Raw genomic sequence first — 14,339 nt, forward strand, 5'->3', positions numbered from 1 at the left:
TCTCCTGGTAGCGCCTCCATGCTCTGGACACTACGCTGACAGACACAGCAAACCTTCTTGCCACAGCTCGCATTGATGTGCCATCCTGGATGAGCTGCACTACCTGAGCCACTTGTGTGGGTTGTAGACTCCGTCTCATGCTACCACTAGAGTGAAAGCACCGCCAGCATTCAAAAGTGACCAAAACATCAGCCAGGAAGCATAGGAACTGAGAAGTGGTCTGTGGTCACCACCTGCAAAACCAGTCCTTTATTGGGGGTGTCTTGCTAATTGCCTATAATTTCCACCTGTTGTCTATTCCATTTGCACGACAGCATGTGAAATGTATTGTCAATCAGTGTTGCTTCCTAAGTGGACAGTTTGATTTCACAGAAGTGTGATTGACTTAGAGTTACATTGTGTTGTTGAAGTGTTCCCTTTATTTTTTTGAGCAGTGTATATATAAAAGTAATCAAAGACAAAATGTTAGACTCATTCATAGTTCAAAAGTGGTGTAAAGTTGACCTCTGACCATGCCATGACATTTATTATGTAAATCCCATAGTAATCATTTGGAGAAATATACAGGCATCATTTGGCACGTCTGTATCCCATTTAAATAGATGGCACCAATCTCTCCCATTCATTTGACTGAGGTATTAAGGTTTCTGTTTCTCTCGCTCTATGCATGTGTAGTTCTCGTCTGGAGCCGGTGAGCAGCCATTCGACTCCCCAGGGCAGTGGAGCCACCACCCCAGACAACCACTCTACTATAGACACTCTGAGTGAACAGGACGAAGGAACACTCACCCCCTCCTCCAAACAGACCACACCTACAACTAGTCCTCATAGCTTCATCAGGTAACACACACACCTCTGACCGGCCCACCTCTGACTGCTCCAGCCTCTCTAACGTAATGTGTGTGTATATTGCAGGGATTGGATACAGCAGAAGACACATTTTCGTTTCGTAAGGATTAGTAAAGTATTCTTATTCTTTCCCCCCCCTCCAGGATGTCGTCAGAGAGTAGTCGCAAGGTGTGTGAACCACGGGTGGTGACTGTGCGCAGGGCCCAGGGGGCAGAGCTGGGGCTGGGGCTGTGTGGAGGGAACCTCCGGGGGGTCTATGTAGAGAGTCTGGAGGAGGACAGCCCTGCTAGGGGACCAGAGGGGCTGCAGCCTGGGGACCTCATACTGGAGGTAGGTTATACATAAACCAGCATGTGCGCAGATTTGATTTGAGACACACTAGGGATGGGGTTTTGAAATAATTTCACTATTCGAATAGTATCATTCATTTTATCTGGATATTCGAAATACATGTACACTACCGTTCAAAAGTTTGGGGTCACTTAGAAATGTCCTTGTTTTTGAAAGAAAAGCAATTTTTTTGTCCATTAAAATAACATCAAATTGAACAGAAATACAGTGTAGACATTGTTAATGTTGTAAATGGCTATTGTAGCTGGAAACGGCTGATTTTTTTATGGAATATCTACATAGGCGTACAGAGGCCCATTATCAGCAACCATCAGTCCTGTGTTCCAATGGCACGTTGTGTTTGCTAATCCAAGTTTATCATTTTAAAATGCTAATTGATCATTAGAAAACCCTTTTGCAATTATGTTAGCACAGCTGAAAACTGTTGTGCTGATTTAAAGAAGCAATAAAACTGGCCTTCTTGAGACTAGTTGAGTATCTGGAGCATCAGCAATTGTGGGTTCGATTACAGGCACAAAATGGCCAGAAACAACTAACTTTCTTCTGAAACTCGTCAGTTTATTCTTGTTCTGAGAAATGAAGGCTATTCCATGCAAGAAATTGCCAAGAAACTGAAGATCTCGTACAACGCTGTGTACTACTCCCTTCACAGAACAGCGCAAACTGGCTCTAACCAGAATAGAAAGAGGAGTGGATGGCCCCGGTTCACAACTGAGCATGAGGACAAATACTTTAGAGTCTAGTTTGAGAAACAGACGCCTCACAGGTCCTCAACTGGCAGCTTCATTAAATAGTACCCGCAAAACACCAGTCTCAACGTCAACAGTGAAGAGGCGACTCCGGGATGCTGACCTTCTAGGCAGAGTTGCAAAGAAAAAGCCATATCTCAGACTGGCCAATAAAAAGAAAAGATTAATATGGGCAGTCTGAGATATGGCTTTTTCTTTGCATTGTATTTGTCCTCTTGCTCAGTTGCTTTTCAGCGTTTTCCTAACCTTAACCTCAGTCTCCTAACCTGCTACGTTAATTCGCCTAACCTGCTACGAAAAAGTAACTTCGGTATCAAAGTGGCATGAAAATAGTTTTTCCCAGCTATAGATAGCTAGGCTAATTAAGGCCACATGCTGCACTTTCTTCCCAACCCCATTCAAGTAAAACAGCCTACCTGTTGGTTTCTCGTTGTAGCCTACTCCTTCTTATTTCACTAACTTTTAATTCCGCAATTGTTTTCCATTTTGCATTGCGTTAGTGAACGCTTACTCCACTTGCTACACATTGAGCCTCTTTGCCACTTTGAGTGGCCAACATAAACAAGCTACACACGTGAAGGCTACCAGTCTTTTTTATGGGGCACCGTGCACATTATAAACTACTTTGAAAAGTTTGTTTTATTAAATTAATGATTTGAAATATGGTATATCCTTGTATGTAACAATGTCACATGGATATTTGAATTTAATTAAGAAAAAGCCTTTTCAGTGTAAAAAGCTGGTTAAAATAGGCCTATATTAGGATATTTTTATTATTATTCCCATTCGGATATTTGAATAATCGTGCACATCCCGAACATACAAACACACACACACACACACACACACACACACACACACACACACACACACACAGTGTATAATAACCTTTTTATAAGTGACAATTTTGCACTCTGCAGCATCTCTTCCAAAGCCCATCACCATTCTCCCTGCCTGTCTTTGTTCCTTCATCGATTGCCCCGCCTCCCTTTCTCTATCATGACACTGCGGTCAATCTATCTATACAGAGAGACGAAGGTAGCTAACTCATACTATCCCATTCCTGGCATGCTCCCTTCCTGTCACTATAAGCTCTGTTCTCCAAACAGGCCTAGAGCTTTGTCATCAGGACAGAACACACAGTAGAACTTAAACCTTTCATCTCCCTGGCAATTCTCCTCCTCCTCTCATCTTTGGTCATCATCCTCCTCCTCCTCCTCCTCCTCTCCAGAACAAATCAATAGACAGACACTTCATACAGCCAAGGGGCTTCCCTCCTCCCTCTTCTTCTCCTTCTTCTTCTCCTCACTACTCAATAGACAGTCTTACAATCCAAAAGCCACTGAGTGTGAAGGAGACAGTGTTTACTCTCTGGACCAGCCCAGGGCTTTGAAATGAATTTACTGATTGGTCTAGACACTGCCAATATCTATCACTCATCTCTCTCACCCTCTCCATCTCCCTTTCGCGCTCTGTATCTCTCACACTGTTGCTCTGTCTCTGTATCTGTCTGTCTGTCTCTCGCTCTTTCTATCTCTCACACTCTCGTGCACACTCACACTATCTCCCTCTTTTCGTTCTCGTTTTTGATGGTTGAAATTTGAAAGTTTGTCTTTTCCATTTGTTTGTGTAATGTATGATGTTGAACCAGTAAAGGGGAATGTAAATTCTCTCTCTCTCTCTCTCAGTATGGGTCTGTGAACATGAAGAACAAGACTGTGGAGGAGGTGTATGTAGAGATGCTGAAGCCGGCCGAGACGGTCACTCTCAAAGTCCAACAACGACCGGACGACTTCAACATTGTCAAAGACACACCGGGGGACGGCTTCTATATCAGGTACAAACACACACAACCTGTCCCCAAAATGCCTGTTTTTCGTGATTCCCTCTATGCGGTCTACTGTACCTCCATGCACCTCCACTTCTATATACAGTGCCTTCAGAAAGTATTCACACCCCCTTTTCCACATTTTGTTGTTCAAAAGTGGGATTAAAATGGATTTAATTGTAATGTTTTGGGCAACCAACTACTCTGTCAAAGTGAAATAATGTATTTTCTTTTTTTTGTAATGAAAAATAAAACTAATATACAGTATCTTGATTGGATGAATATTCAACCCCCTGAGCCAATTCGTGTTAGAATCACCTTTGGCAGCGATAACAGCTGTGAGTCTTTCTGGATAAGTCTCTAAGAACTTTGCACACCTGGATTGTACAATATTTGCCCATTATTCTTAAAAAAATTATTCAAGCTCTGTCAAGTTGGTTGGTCAAATCAAAATCAAATCAAATTTTACAGTACCATGTTGATCATTGTCTTGCCATAGATTTTCAATGCCGATTTAGGCCAAAACTGTAACTAGGCCACTCAGGAACATTCAATGTTGTCTTGGTAAGCAACTCCAGTGTATATTTGGCCTTGTGTTTTAGGTTATTGTCCTGCTGATAGGTGAATTTGTATCCCAGTGTCTGTTAGAAAGCTGACTGAACAAAGTTTTCCTCTAGGATTTTGTATGTGCTTAGATCTATTCCGTTTCTTTTTATCCTAAAAACACCCTAGTCCTTGCCAATGACAAGCATACCCATAACATGATGCAGCCACCACCATGCTTGAAAATATGAAGAGTGGTACTCAGTAATGTATTGTGTTGAATTATCCCCAAACACTTTGTATTCAGGACAAAAAGTTCATTTCTTTGGCAATTTTTTTGCAATATCTTTTGTGCCTTATTGCAAACAGGATGCATGTTTTGGAATATTTTTATGTTGTACAGGCGTCCTTCTTTTCACTCTGTCATTTTTTGTTAGGATTGTGGCGTAACTACAATGTGGTTGATCCATCCTCAGTGTACTCCCATCACAGCCATTAAACTGTTGTAAAATCACCATTGACCTCATGGTGTAATACCTGAGCGGTTTCCTTCCTCTCGGGCAACTGAGTTAGGAAGGACGCCTGTATCTTTGTAGTGACTGGGTGTATTGATACACCATCCAAAGTGTAATTAATAAATTCACCATGCTCAAAGGGTGCCCTACTTTGCGAACCATTGGAAAACCTCCCTGATCTTTGAAATGTGCTTGAAATTCATTGCTTGACTGAGGACCTTACTGATAATTGTATGTGTGGGATACAGAGATGTGGGAGTCATTTAAAAAGCATGTTAAACACTGTTATTGCACACAGTCCATGCGATTTATGTGACTTGTTAAGCACATTTTCACTCATTAATTTATTTAGGCTTGCCATAAAAAAGGGGTTGAATACATATTGACTCAAGACATTTCAGCTTTTTAAATGTTTTATTAATTTGTAAACATTTTTAAAAACACAATACCACTTTGACACAAAATCACAATTTAATCCATTTTAAATTCAGGCTGTAACACAAAATGTGAAAAAAGTCAAGTGGTTTGAATACTTTCTGAAGGCACCAGTGAAGCCCATGGAGAGGAGCTATCTCTTCATCTAAAGCAATTGGGTCCCACATCCAGGAGGACCATCTATCTCACTTTATACAACGAGTGGGTCTAATCCTGAATGCTGATTGGCTAAACCCCAATTCCAGCTGGTGTCTATTCCACAAGTTACCACCAGCTAAATCTATGACGTTAAAATGCCTATTTACACGGTTCCATCTGACTGCGAAATCCACTGTCTCATCAACCCAGTCAGGCACTTTATAAACTTGATCTCCACTTTAAAAAGCATCTAGACATTATCTCAAAAAACATTTTAGACTAACATTTAGTTTTGAGCAGTGGAGATTTATAAACCTTGCTGTCTGTCTCTCCGACATTTGCAAAATTGTTTCAAATTCAAATTAGATCTCCTGCTGTCTCATAGTATTGAACGTGTTGGGAGTCGGGACGAGACCGAGAGGCAGGCAGTGTTTCTCAACTGTTAAAAATCATGAATCAGCTGGCATCATTTTTATGGATATATATTTGAATATGTTGGTAACCGTTAGATAGGTAGTATCTCTAAGTGATAAGGCCCTCGAAACCGGTGTTTGTTGGATATATTGGCACGGTTTGTTGGCCCTCAACGAACACCCGTGCCAATATATCCAACAAACACTGTCTTCTCTGGCATTATCACTTAGATAGTATCTCTATCTATCTCACACAGTAGGGTTGGTTTACCAGCAGACAGACCAAGGAGACTGTCTCTCTTCATTGGGCCAGGTTAAATGCCCCTGTAGAGTGTGTGCATGTCTGTCACTTTGCATGTGTAGGCAGACTCTCTAAGCAGACTCTCTAGGCAGACTGAGACAGACCATAGATGCAGGCTGTGAATGAAGAGGATTAGGGGGAAGTCTGTTGGTAAGTGCAGCTGTTTGTTGTTAGAAGTCTGTAGAAAGCTGAATTTTTGTGTCCCAAATGGCACCCTATTTGCTATATAGTGCACTACTTTTTTTTTTTAACCAGGCCCCATTGGGCTCTGGTCAAAAGTAGTGCACTATATAAGTAATAAGGTGCCATTTGGGATGCTGCCTGAGTCTCTGCATGGCAGCCGCAGTCACTAGTCATACAGGCCGGGTCGTGATGTCATCGGCAGTAAATACGCCCCACAGATACACTTAGAGTTGGGGCTCCAACCTTACTGCAAGCGCACACAAACTGTCACACTGAACACACGTGTGCGCACATACTAACCCTCTCTTCCTTCCTCCCCTCCTCTTCCTCCCCCTCCCTCCCTTCCTCTTATTATCCCTCCTTACCCTCTCCCTCCATCTCTCCAGAGCACTTTATGAGCGGACAGTGGAGGCAGAGCTGGACCTGAGTTTTAAGAAGGATGACATCATGTATGTGGATGATACTCTACCAAAGGGCAGCTTTGGCACCTGGATGGCCTGGCAGCTGGATGAGAACGCACAGCAGATCCAGAGAGGACAGATACCCAGCAAATACATGTGAGACACACACACTCCGACATGCAGACGTAAACACACACACACACACACACACGAGTCATGGCTGTGGTCCTCTGTAGCTCAGCTGGTAGAGCACGGCGCTTGTAACGCCAAAGTAGTGGGTTCGATCCCCGGGACCACCGTTACACAAAAAAAATGTATGCACGCATGACTAAGTCGCTTTGGATAAAAGCGTCTGCTAAATGGCTTATTATTATTATTATTATTATTATTATTATTATTATTATTATTATATTATGGCTCTTGTGTAATTATATTGTATGTCTCTGTGTGCCCGTGTCTGTGCAGGATGGACCAGGAGTTCTACCGTAGACACAGTATGACGGAGCTGAAAGACGACAAGGACAGTAAGAGCCTGTCTGCCGCTGCCAGGCGATCCTTCTTCAGGAGGAAACACAAACATAAACGCAGCGGCTCCAAAGACAGCAAGGAACTGGTGGCTCATGACGCCATTAGCACAGACTCCATACCATTCCTAGAGGGTGAGGGGACACACACACCTTTACATGGATAGAGTATTGGGCTGTAGTATGTAACTCTACCTAGAGGCTAGGTGCCACTGATTGATTTTGGTATCGGACATTTGTGTGTGTAACCATATATATATGTGTCTCTCACTCCCTCTCAAGACTGTGTGAGCCTGGCGTACCAGCGAGTCCAGAAGGTAGATTGTGCGTCTCCCAGGCCGGTCCTGATCCTCGGCCCTCTCTCAGACCCCGTCAAGGACATGCTGGTCAAAGAGTCCCCCGGGAAGTTCTGCAGATGTGTCCTGGGTGAGTAAAGTACAACATAGTACCACAATATGATACTAATAATACCCCAAACTGGTTGAGTACATTACAACAGCGTACACAAGTAGCTACAAAATAGGCCTACCCCAACCTGCCAACGCTAACTATACTGAGAGCAATTCACAAGGACTGACTTTTAAGTCAGAGATTGTGTGCATCCCAAATGGCACCCTATTCCCTATATAGTGCACTACTTTTGACCGGTTCCCTATATAGTGCACTACTTTTGACCGGGACCCTGCCATTTCTGACACAGACATTGTTTTGCATGTACTCCAAAAGCCACCTTTGTCTTAAAATAATTCTAAAACAATACAAACATTTGACATTTTAGTCATTTAGCAGATGCTCTTATCCAGAGTGACTTAGTGTATTAATCTTAAGATAGCTAGGGGGGGAAAACCACATATCTTAGTCATAATAAGTAAATTTTTCCAAAATATCAGCAAAGTCAATTGAAGTGCGAGTGTTAGTTTATGATTTTTTATTTTATTTTTTTGCTGTGGAGTTATTTAAGACAGGTAGGGTTTCAGATGTTTTTGGAAGATGGCCAGGGACTCTACTGTCCTAGCTTCAGGGGGAAGATGGTTCCACCATTGCAGTGCCAGGACAGAGAAGAGCTTTGACTGGGCTGAATGGGAGCTGCTATCATGTAGGGGTGGGAGGTCCAAGAGACCAGAGGTGGCAGATCGGCATACTTGGGTTTGAGAATAGCCTGAAGGTAGGAAGGGGCATTGTACCATGGTCTTGTAGTGGATGGGAGCTTCGACTGGGCCAATTGTGCGCCGCCCTATGGGACTCCCTGTCACGGCCGGTTGTGACACAGCTTGGAATCGAATCCGGGTCTGTAGTGAAGCCTCAAGCAGTGCGATGCAGTGCCTTAGACCGCTGCGCCACTCGGGAGGCCCTCTGTATTTCATTTTCAATAAATGTGCAAACATTTCTAAAAACATGGGGTATTGTGTGTAGACATTTTGCATTGGAAATTAGCATTTCTTATTGTACAAGTTGAGGTAGTCCCTCCCTGTTTCAGTCTGTTTTCTCCTGTTTGGTGCCTAATGAATATGACCATGGTGTTACTGGTGTTCTCTGATTCTGACGTCTGTCTGTGGTTTCCTCAGAGGTGATGAAGGCGTCCCAGCAGGCTATAGAGCGTGGCGTCAAAGACTGCCTCTTCATCGACTACAAACGCAGGAGCGGCCATTTTGACGTGACCACCGTGGCCTCCATCAAGGAGATAACAGAGAAGGTACAGCGTCAGGGCTGGTCTAGGATCAGTTTGATCTTTTAAGATAATAGTGAATAAGATTATATGAACTGGGGCACCTGATCCTAAATAAACATTCCTGCATCGTTACATCCTCGTCTCTTTTGTCAGATAAGTGTTCCCCTTCGATATTTCAGAATTAGTTAAAGGTAGGTCGATTTTATGAATGTAGCGTTTTAAAGTTAGATGTGGTCAATTAATAGCAGATTTTATGCCACCTCAAAATAATTCCTTGGGTTTTTGGATTATCACAATTAACAACGTTCTGTCGTACCGGAAGTGAAGTCTCTTTCATTTGATCCATTCTGAATGTAGTATCATGTTGTTGCTTGTGATCCCAGTTGTTGTACCTAAAACAGAACTGAACTAAGATGTCCTCCTCTCCTAGGACTGTCACTGTCTGCTAGACATCGCGCCCCATGCCATCGAGAGGCTGCACTGCGTTCACATTTACCCTATCGTCATCTTCATCCGCTACAAAAACTCCAAGCAGATCAAGTAAGTAGCCAGCCAAACCCATCATCTTCACAAGACCTTTAGTGTTATAAACATTCTAGATCTTTTAAATGTTATGTTCCATTTTAGGAGTCTCTTAGCTAGACTAAGGTCTGAGATAAAATAATTCCATGGAGACTTATCTTTAGTGTGTTTTCTACTTGGTGGTTGAGTTCACAGAAAGCTTTATTGCGTGCGATGGTCCCATGGGTCAGTAGCTCATTGGAGAAATGAATGGGATGTAAGGGGATTTATCACTAATTTAAAAGTACAGTATAATAATAGCGTTATAATGGTAAGCTATAGTGTATCGGCCACAGTCAGAAATCCCCAGGCTCCTTTTCTTCTTGACTACACCCCCCCCCCCCCCCCCCCCCCCACACACACACACACAGAAATCCTCTAGCTGTATCTCAATGTTCTTTGATAACTTACTCTCCTTCTTGACCGTTCAGTAATGAAAAGGTTGGATAGATTTCCTCTGTACAATGGGACCATTAATCACTCAGCACTATTTGGATTGTCCCAGTAGTGAGTAGAGTTGTAGTGACATGCTTTGGGGATTTAGAGATATCTATCTATTATTTAGAAAATATACAAAAGTATTTAATATATTGTATAGATCAATAAATAAAAAGGCTATTTTTTAAACATATACTGTATGGTATGTGCCCCTAAGTTTTTATCATTACAAAGATATACAAGGACCTTGAGCATTCTCTCCGGTGGCAAACTATTATCGGGGGATGGGTCTATATTAAATAATATTATTAGCTAATCACACATACATATGAGGATTCCATTGATCATTTGTCTAAATAAAAAGTGGCATTGGTGTTACTCAATCTAAATGAATGGCAATGACATTGTGAGCTAAATGAATAATCATAACACTTTAGTAAATTATTTTTAAAGGGTTAATTACCCAAAATGTCAAACCCAAATGCCACCGCAATTTAAGAAAGACCCAGAGGCTGTGTTTTAATACTCTAAACTGGCTTCCTTTCCTCTTGTACTCTGCCAACTTCTGAGAGTAGAGGTTTGTCTGTGTGTTCGTAGGGAGGCTGTGTCCTAATACTCTGCGCTGGTTTCCTCTCCTCAGGGAACAGAAGGATCCAGTGTATCTGCGGGACAAGGTCTCTCAAAAACATTCCAAGGAGCAGTTTGAGGTTGCACAGAAGATAGAGCAGGAGTATAGCAAATTCTTTACAGGTTGGCATATTGCACTGTACTATATTGTCTGTCTGTGCGTGTTTGCCTTTGGCTATGCCTATCTCTGTGTGTGTGTGTGTGTGTGTGTGTGTGTGGTATACAGTATGTGGGTGGATGAGTGTGCATATGTGGCTGTGTGTGGCGTCTTCCCTGATGAAGACTGCTTTTCCTTTTCTTTTAATGTGTGTGGCATCTTCCTACCTTGTTAACCTTTTCTCTGCTGTATCTTTACAGGTATTGTCCAGGGTGGCACTCTTCCCTACATTTGCACTCAGATCATGACTATAGTTGATCAGGAACAGAGTAAGGTCCTGTGGACTCCCCTTGGCTGCTCCTAGAGGGTGGAGGCCACCACTGCACCCTGCGTTACTGCGCCTCTCATCTCCACTCACCACAAACACTAAAAAACCTTCCACATTATACCAATAGGTACACTACAGTGAGCTATTACACATGTAAACTAGTGATATTTTTGTTATATAGTTTTATTATGATGTTGATTCGTATCTTAACCAGAGCATCTTCTTATTATTCTGTGTATTCTGGAGCAGGTTGGTAGCGCTGACAGTTGATGATAAAGTTCATTCGGTCTTCCTTAAGGGTTTTATGGTGGTGTTTTTGTAATGTTGCGTTGTATGCATCTGTTTACAGTTAAAATATGAGTCTTGAGTATTGGTGTTAAATGTTCTGCTTGAATGTGCATTACACCCCCCCCCCCCCCCATATGAAGTAAAGAACCCTGACCCAAAATCAGCCCTTAAAACAAACCTGTGTACCAAATGACATCAACCTGTTTTACACACCATGTTCAATGACTGACAACTAAAAAATATGGAATAATAATATGTGTGTGTGTGTGAGTGAGAGTAATATTGTTGATAAACTGTAATTACTTTGTTGGTTGGATTGAATCATGGATTTTGATGTTGATATGAAGTTGACGCCATAGAAACGAAACCTGTAGAACAGATATCAAGCTCTCCAAGCGATATTTGTCTTATCTGTAATTTTTTTAATCCAAAAAGACGGATCGGTCAAATCAATCAATATTTCACAGCTTTCGATCAATTCTTGCTTCAGACCAAACTTCTATGTGCATCGCATGTGCAACTGTGTATCAATCAATTCAATTGTGTTTCTATAGCAAAGCAAAAGCCATGAAAATCACACATGGCAGTAGCGAATGGTGTCTGTTCTACTCGTTGCGTTTCTATGGTCACTGTACGTGAGGGGACAGTTTACGGGCCTTTCGGAAGTGCCTTCTGTCGGAGACTTAGGCTGGTCCAAAAACAGGCCCCCAGCCCTTACCCATTCAGATCTAATGGAACAGGATAAGTAGAAGCAATATGGAGGTAGAACCTCCCCACTGCCCATTGGAAGGCTAGGTGGAGCCATCACCATGTTGTTTACCCCTATCTGGTACCTTCAGATCTGTATACGCCATAGTGTTAACACTAGATCTGCAAACACCATAGTGTTAACACTATATATCCACTTATACTGTTAAGTGTTAACACTAAAGATCTGCAAATAAACACTATAGATCTGCAAGGCTAGGGCTTGTTTTGGGACGGGGCAGTACAGAGCATATGACAATGGCAAGGTTGTGAGGGCAACCACCTCAGAATGCACTCCAGGGCTAGACAGACCACTGTCTCTATCACATGCTATCTCTTGGTCACATATTTAAAGACACTATAGAATATAACAAATATATGTGTGTAGGAGTGTACATACAAACTCACAGGCACTTGAGTACCTGTATGTACAGTATGCAGATGCATCTGAAATCGTATATTAGATGTATTTTGTCTAGGTCTCAGGCCTAGGGAAGTTCAACAGTTAAGTCATGTCTTAGCAGGTATTAGCATGTTTTAACGCTTTTATTTTCGTCTTGTTTTGTGGTTTGTTGTCAGTCACTTTTTAAATGTACTCACAAACCAGAAAGACACCATGGAGCAAATGTGCAGGGGAAAATCTTTCTTAAAGAAAAAAACGTTTTTTTCTTCCTTAAATCCGTTTTAAATGTTATTTTTTCCCCAGTTGTTATTTAATTTCTTAATTTTTTTATCCAAGAGGCACAAAAATATTGCTATTGTCACTCGTTCTTCTGTTCTCCTTGAACCCCATTCTCCTGTATCCTAAAGTGGTGCCAAAATCCAGTACGTCAGTTTTATGTTTTTGTTTCTGTTTTGCACTTGTTATTCTGTGGACCTTAAAACAAATACCTGTTTCCCAGTAGACTTTATAAATAAATAGGTACTATATTATAATTTCTATTGTAACTAATTCACATTTTAAATGTATCACGTCAGTTCCTTACATTTCATTGATGGCCTTTTTATTCTTTAATAACCTTGATTAGAAAACAGCTGACTGATTGCTCCTCCTTAGATGCATTCTCGTTGAAAAAGGGATTTCTTCTTGCACAGATTTTCAAAGGAAAATTGGACCTCAAGTTTGACTATTGGGCTATATGATTAGGCATAGTAAGTAAAAGTGTAATGTTACACATTTTCTGAGTAGATGGAGATGGTTTAAAATGGGAAGAGGGATGCCACGTGACATGGTTGTATTTCTAGGAGGAATGACCAGCTGCCAGGTACTGTTCTGATTGCGGTTTTCTTTATTAAAAAGAATGTGATTTGTATCAAATGTTGAGACATTAACATCAGAATAAAAGTCTTTTTCTGTATCACAACGACATGGCTTCTGTGTCAGACTCCTTAGTGGGGACTCACACTTGGCGACAATGGCGAGACTATCAGCAAGCAGTCATTTTCAATGGAAGAAAAAGACATGAGACACACAGCGACTTAACGGTTGGCAACTAGAGAGCTAGCGACCAGTGTTCAACATTTCACAAGTTTATACAAATTTCAGCAACGTGACTGCACAACAGCCAATTGGGAGACCGCAGCTCTTGCAAGCAAGCTTTGACATTGGCTAACAACCAAACTGCCATCATGCATATTGTTTGAAGGATACACCCACCAGGGGAGATCTCGCTGACTTGATCGCTGATTATCTCGCCAAGTGTGAGTCCCCAGTTATTAGTCTCTCTCTCTCTCCTTGTCCTTGAATGAGCTACAGTTAGCAACTTTGTTTCATTCAGTGCTAGGAAATATTAGAATTTAGACCACTTAAAAACAGCTGCATTGGACCTTTATCTCAATATCATTTCTGGGTAACAGTTAAGTACCTTACTGTGATTGTTTTCAATTAAAATCATCAAAAAATAAACAAAAATGGCTTCTTAGCTAAGAGCAAATTCTCAAGCAAGAATTTTGCAAGGACTGTCTGGGACTGGTCTGAGTGGGGCGGGGAAAACTGAAAATTAACTGTTATTGGCAGAGCGGTTTGGAACTCTATTTCTTATTGGTCTATTAACTAATTTACTGCCTGGTGTTGTCACCAGGCAGGCCAAAACTCCATCCTACCAAAACAGGCTGAAATTTAAGGCGGTCTTTTCAAACAGGTCTTACACTAAAAGGGCATTATAATTTTTACAATTTCAGGGTATTATTCCAACCTAATAGTGTGGAAACATGTAAAAGACAGAAAAAATCATGTTTTCTACTGCATTGGGCCTTTAATACTTTTCAACCCTCCCCTTTGTCTGGAAATAGAATAGAGAAGATATTTATTGTCCAATTTGCATTGAAACCAGATACCACGCACAGTTACCAAA

At 41.6% G+C, this 14,339-nt stretch overlaps 1 protein-coding gene across 1 annotated transcript in view; it reads left to right on the forward strand.

Moving 5' to 3' along the window:
• Positions 1-13,352, forward strand: part of LOC311134734 (disks large homolog 5-like) — a 76,257-nt gene extending 62,905 nt beyond the window's left edge. The window contains exons 25-34 of the mRNA XM_084168507.1: positions 676-840; positions 993-1,179; positions 3,638-3,786; positions 6,692-6,862; positions 7,172-7,365; positions 7,513-7,656; positions 8,796-8,923; positions 9,330-9,439; positions 10,539-10,648; positions 10,883-13,352. Coding sequence (XP_084024633.1) covers positions 676-840; positions 993-1,179; positions 3,638-3,786; positions 6,692-6,862; positions 7,172-7,365; positions 7,513-7,656; positions 8,796-8,923; positions 9,330-9,439; positions 10,539-10,648; positions 10,883-10,986 — 1,462 coding nt within the window. The 3' untranslated portion in view covers positions 10,987-13,352. The remainder of the gene's footprint in view (positions 1-675; positions 841-992; positions 1,180-3,637; positions 3,787-6,691; positions 6,863-7,171; positions 7,366-7,512; positions 7,657-8,795; positions 8,924-9,329; positions 9,440-10,538; positions 10,649-10,882) is intronic.
• The last annotated feature ends 987 nt before the right edge of the window (positions 13,353-14,339 follow it).

This window comes from Coregonus lavaretus (assembly GCF_964263955.1).
Source record: "Coregonus lavaretus genome assembly, chromosome: 1".
In the NCBI taxonomy this organism is placed as follows: domain Eukaryota; kingdom Metazoa; phylum Chordata; class Actinopteri; order Salmoniformes; family Salmonidae; genus Coregonus; species Coregonus lavaretus.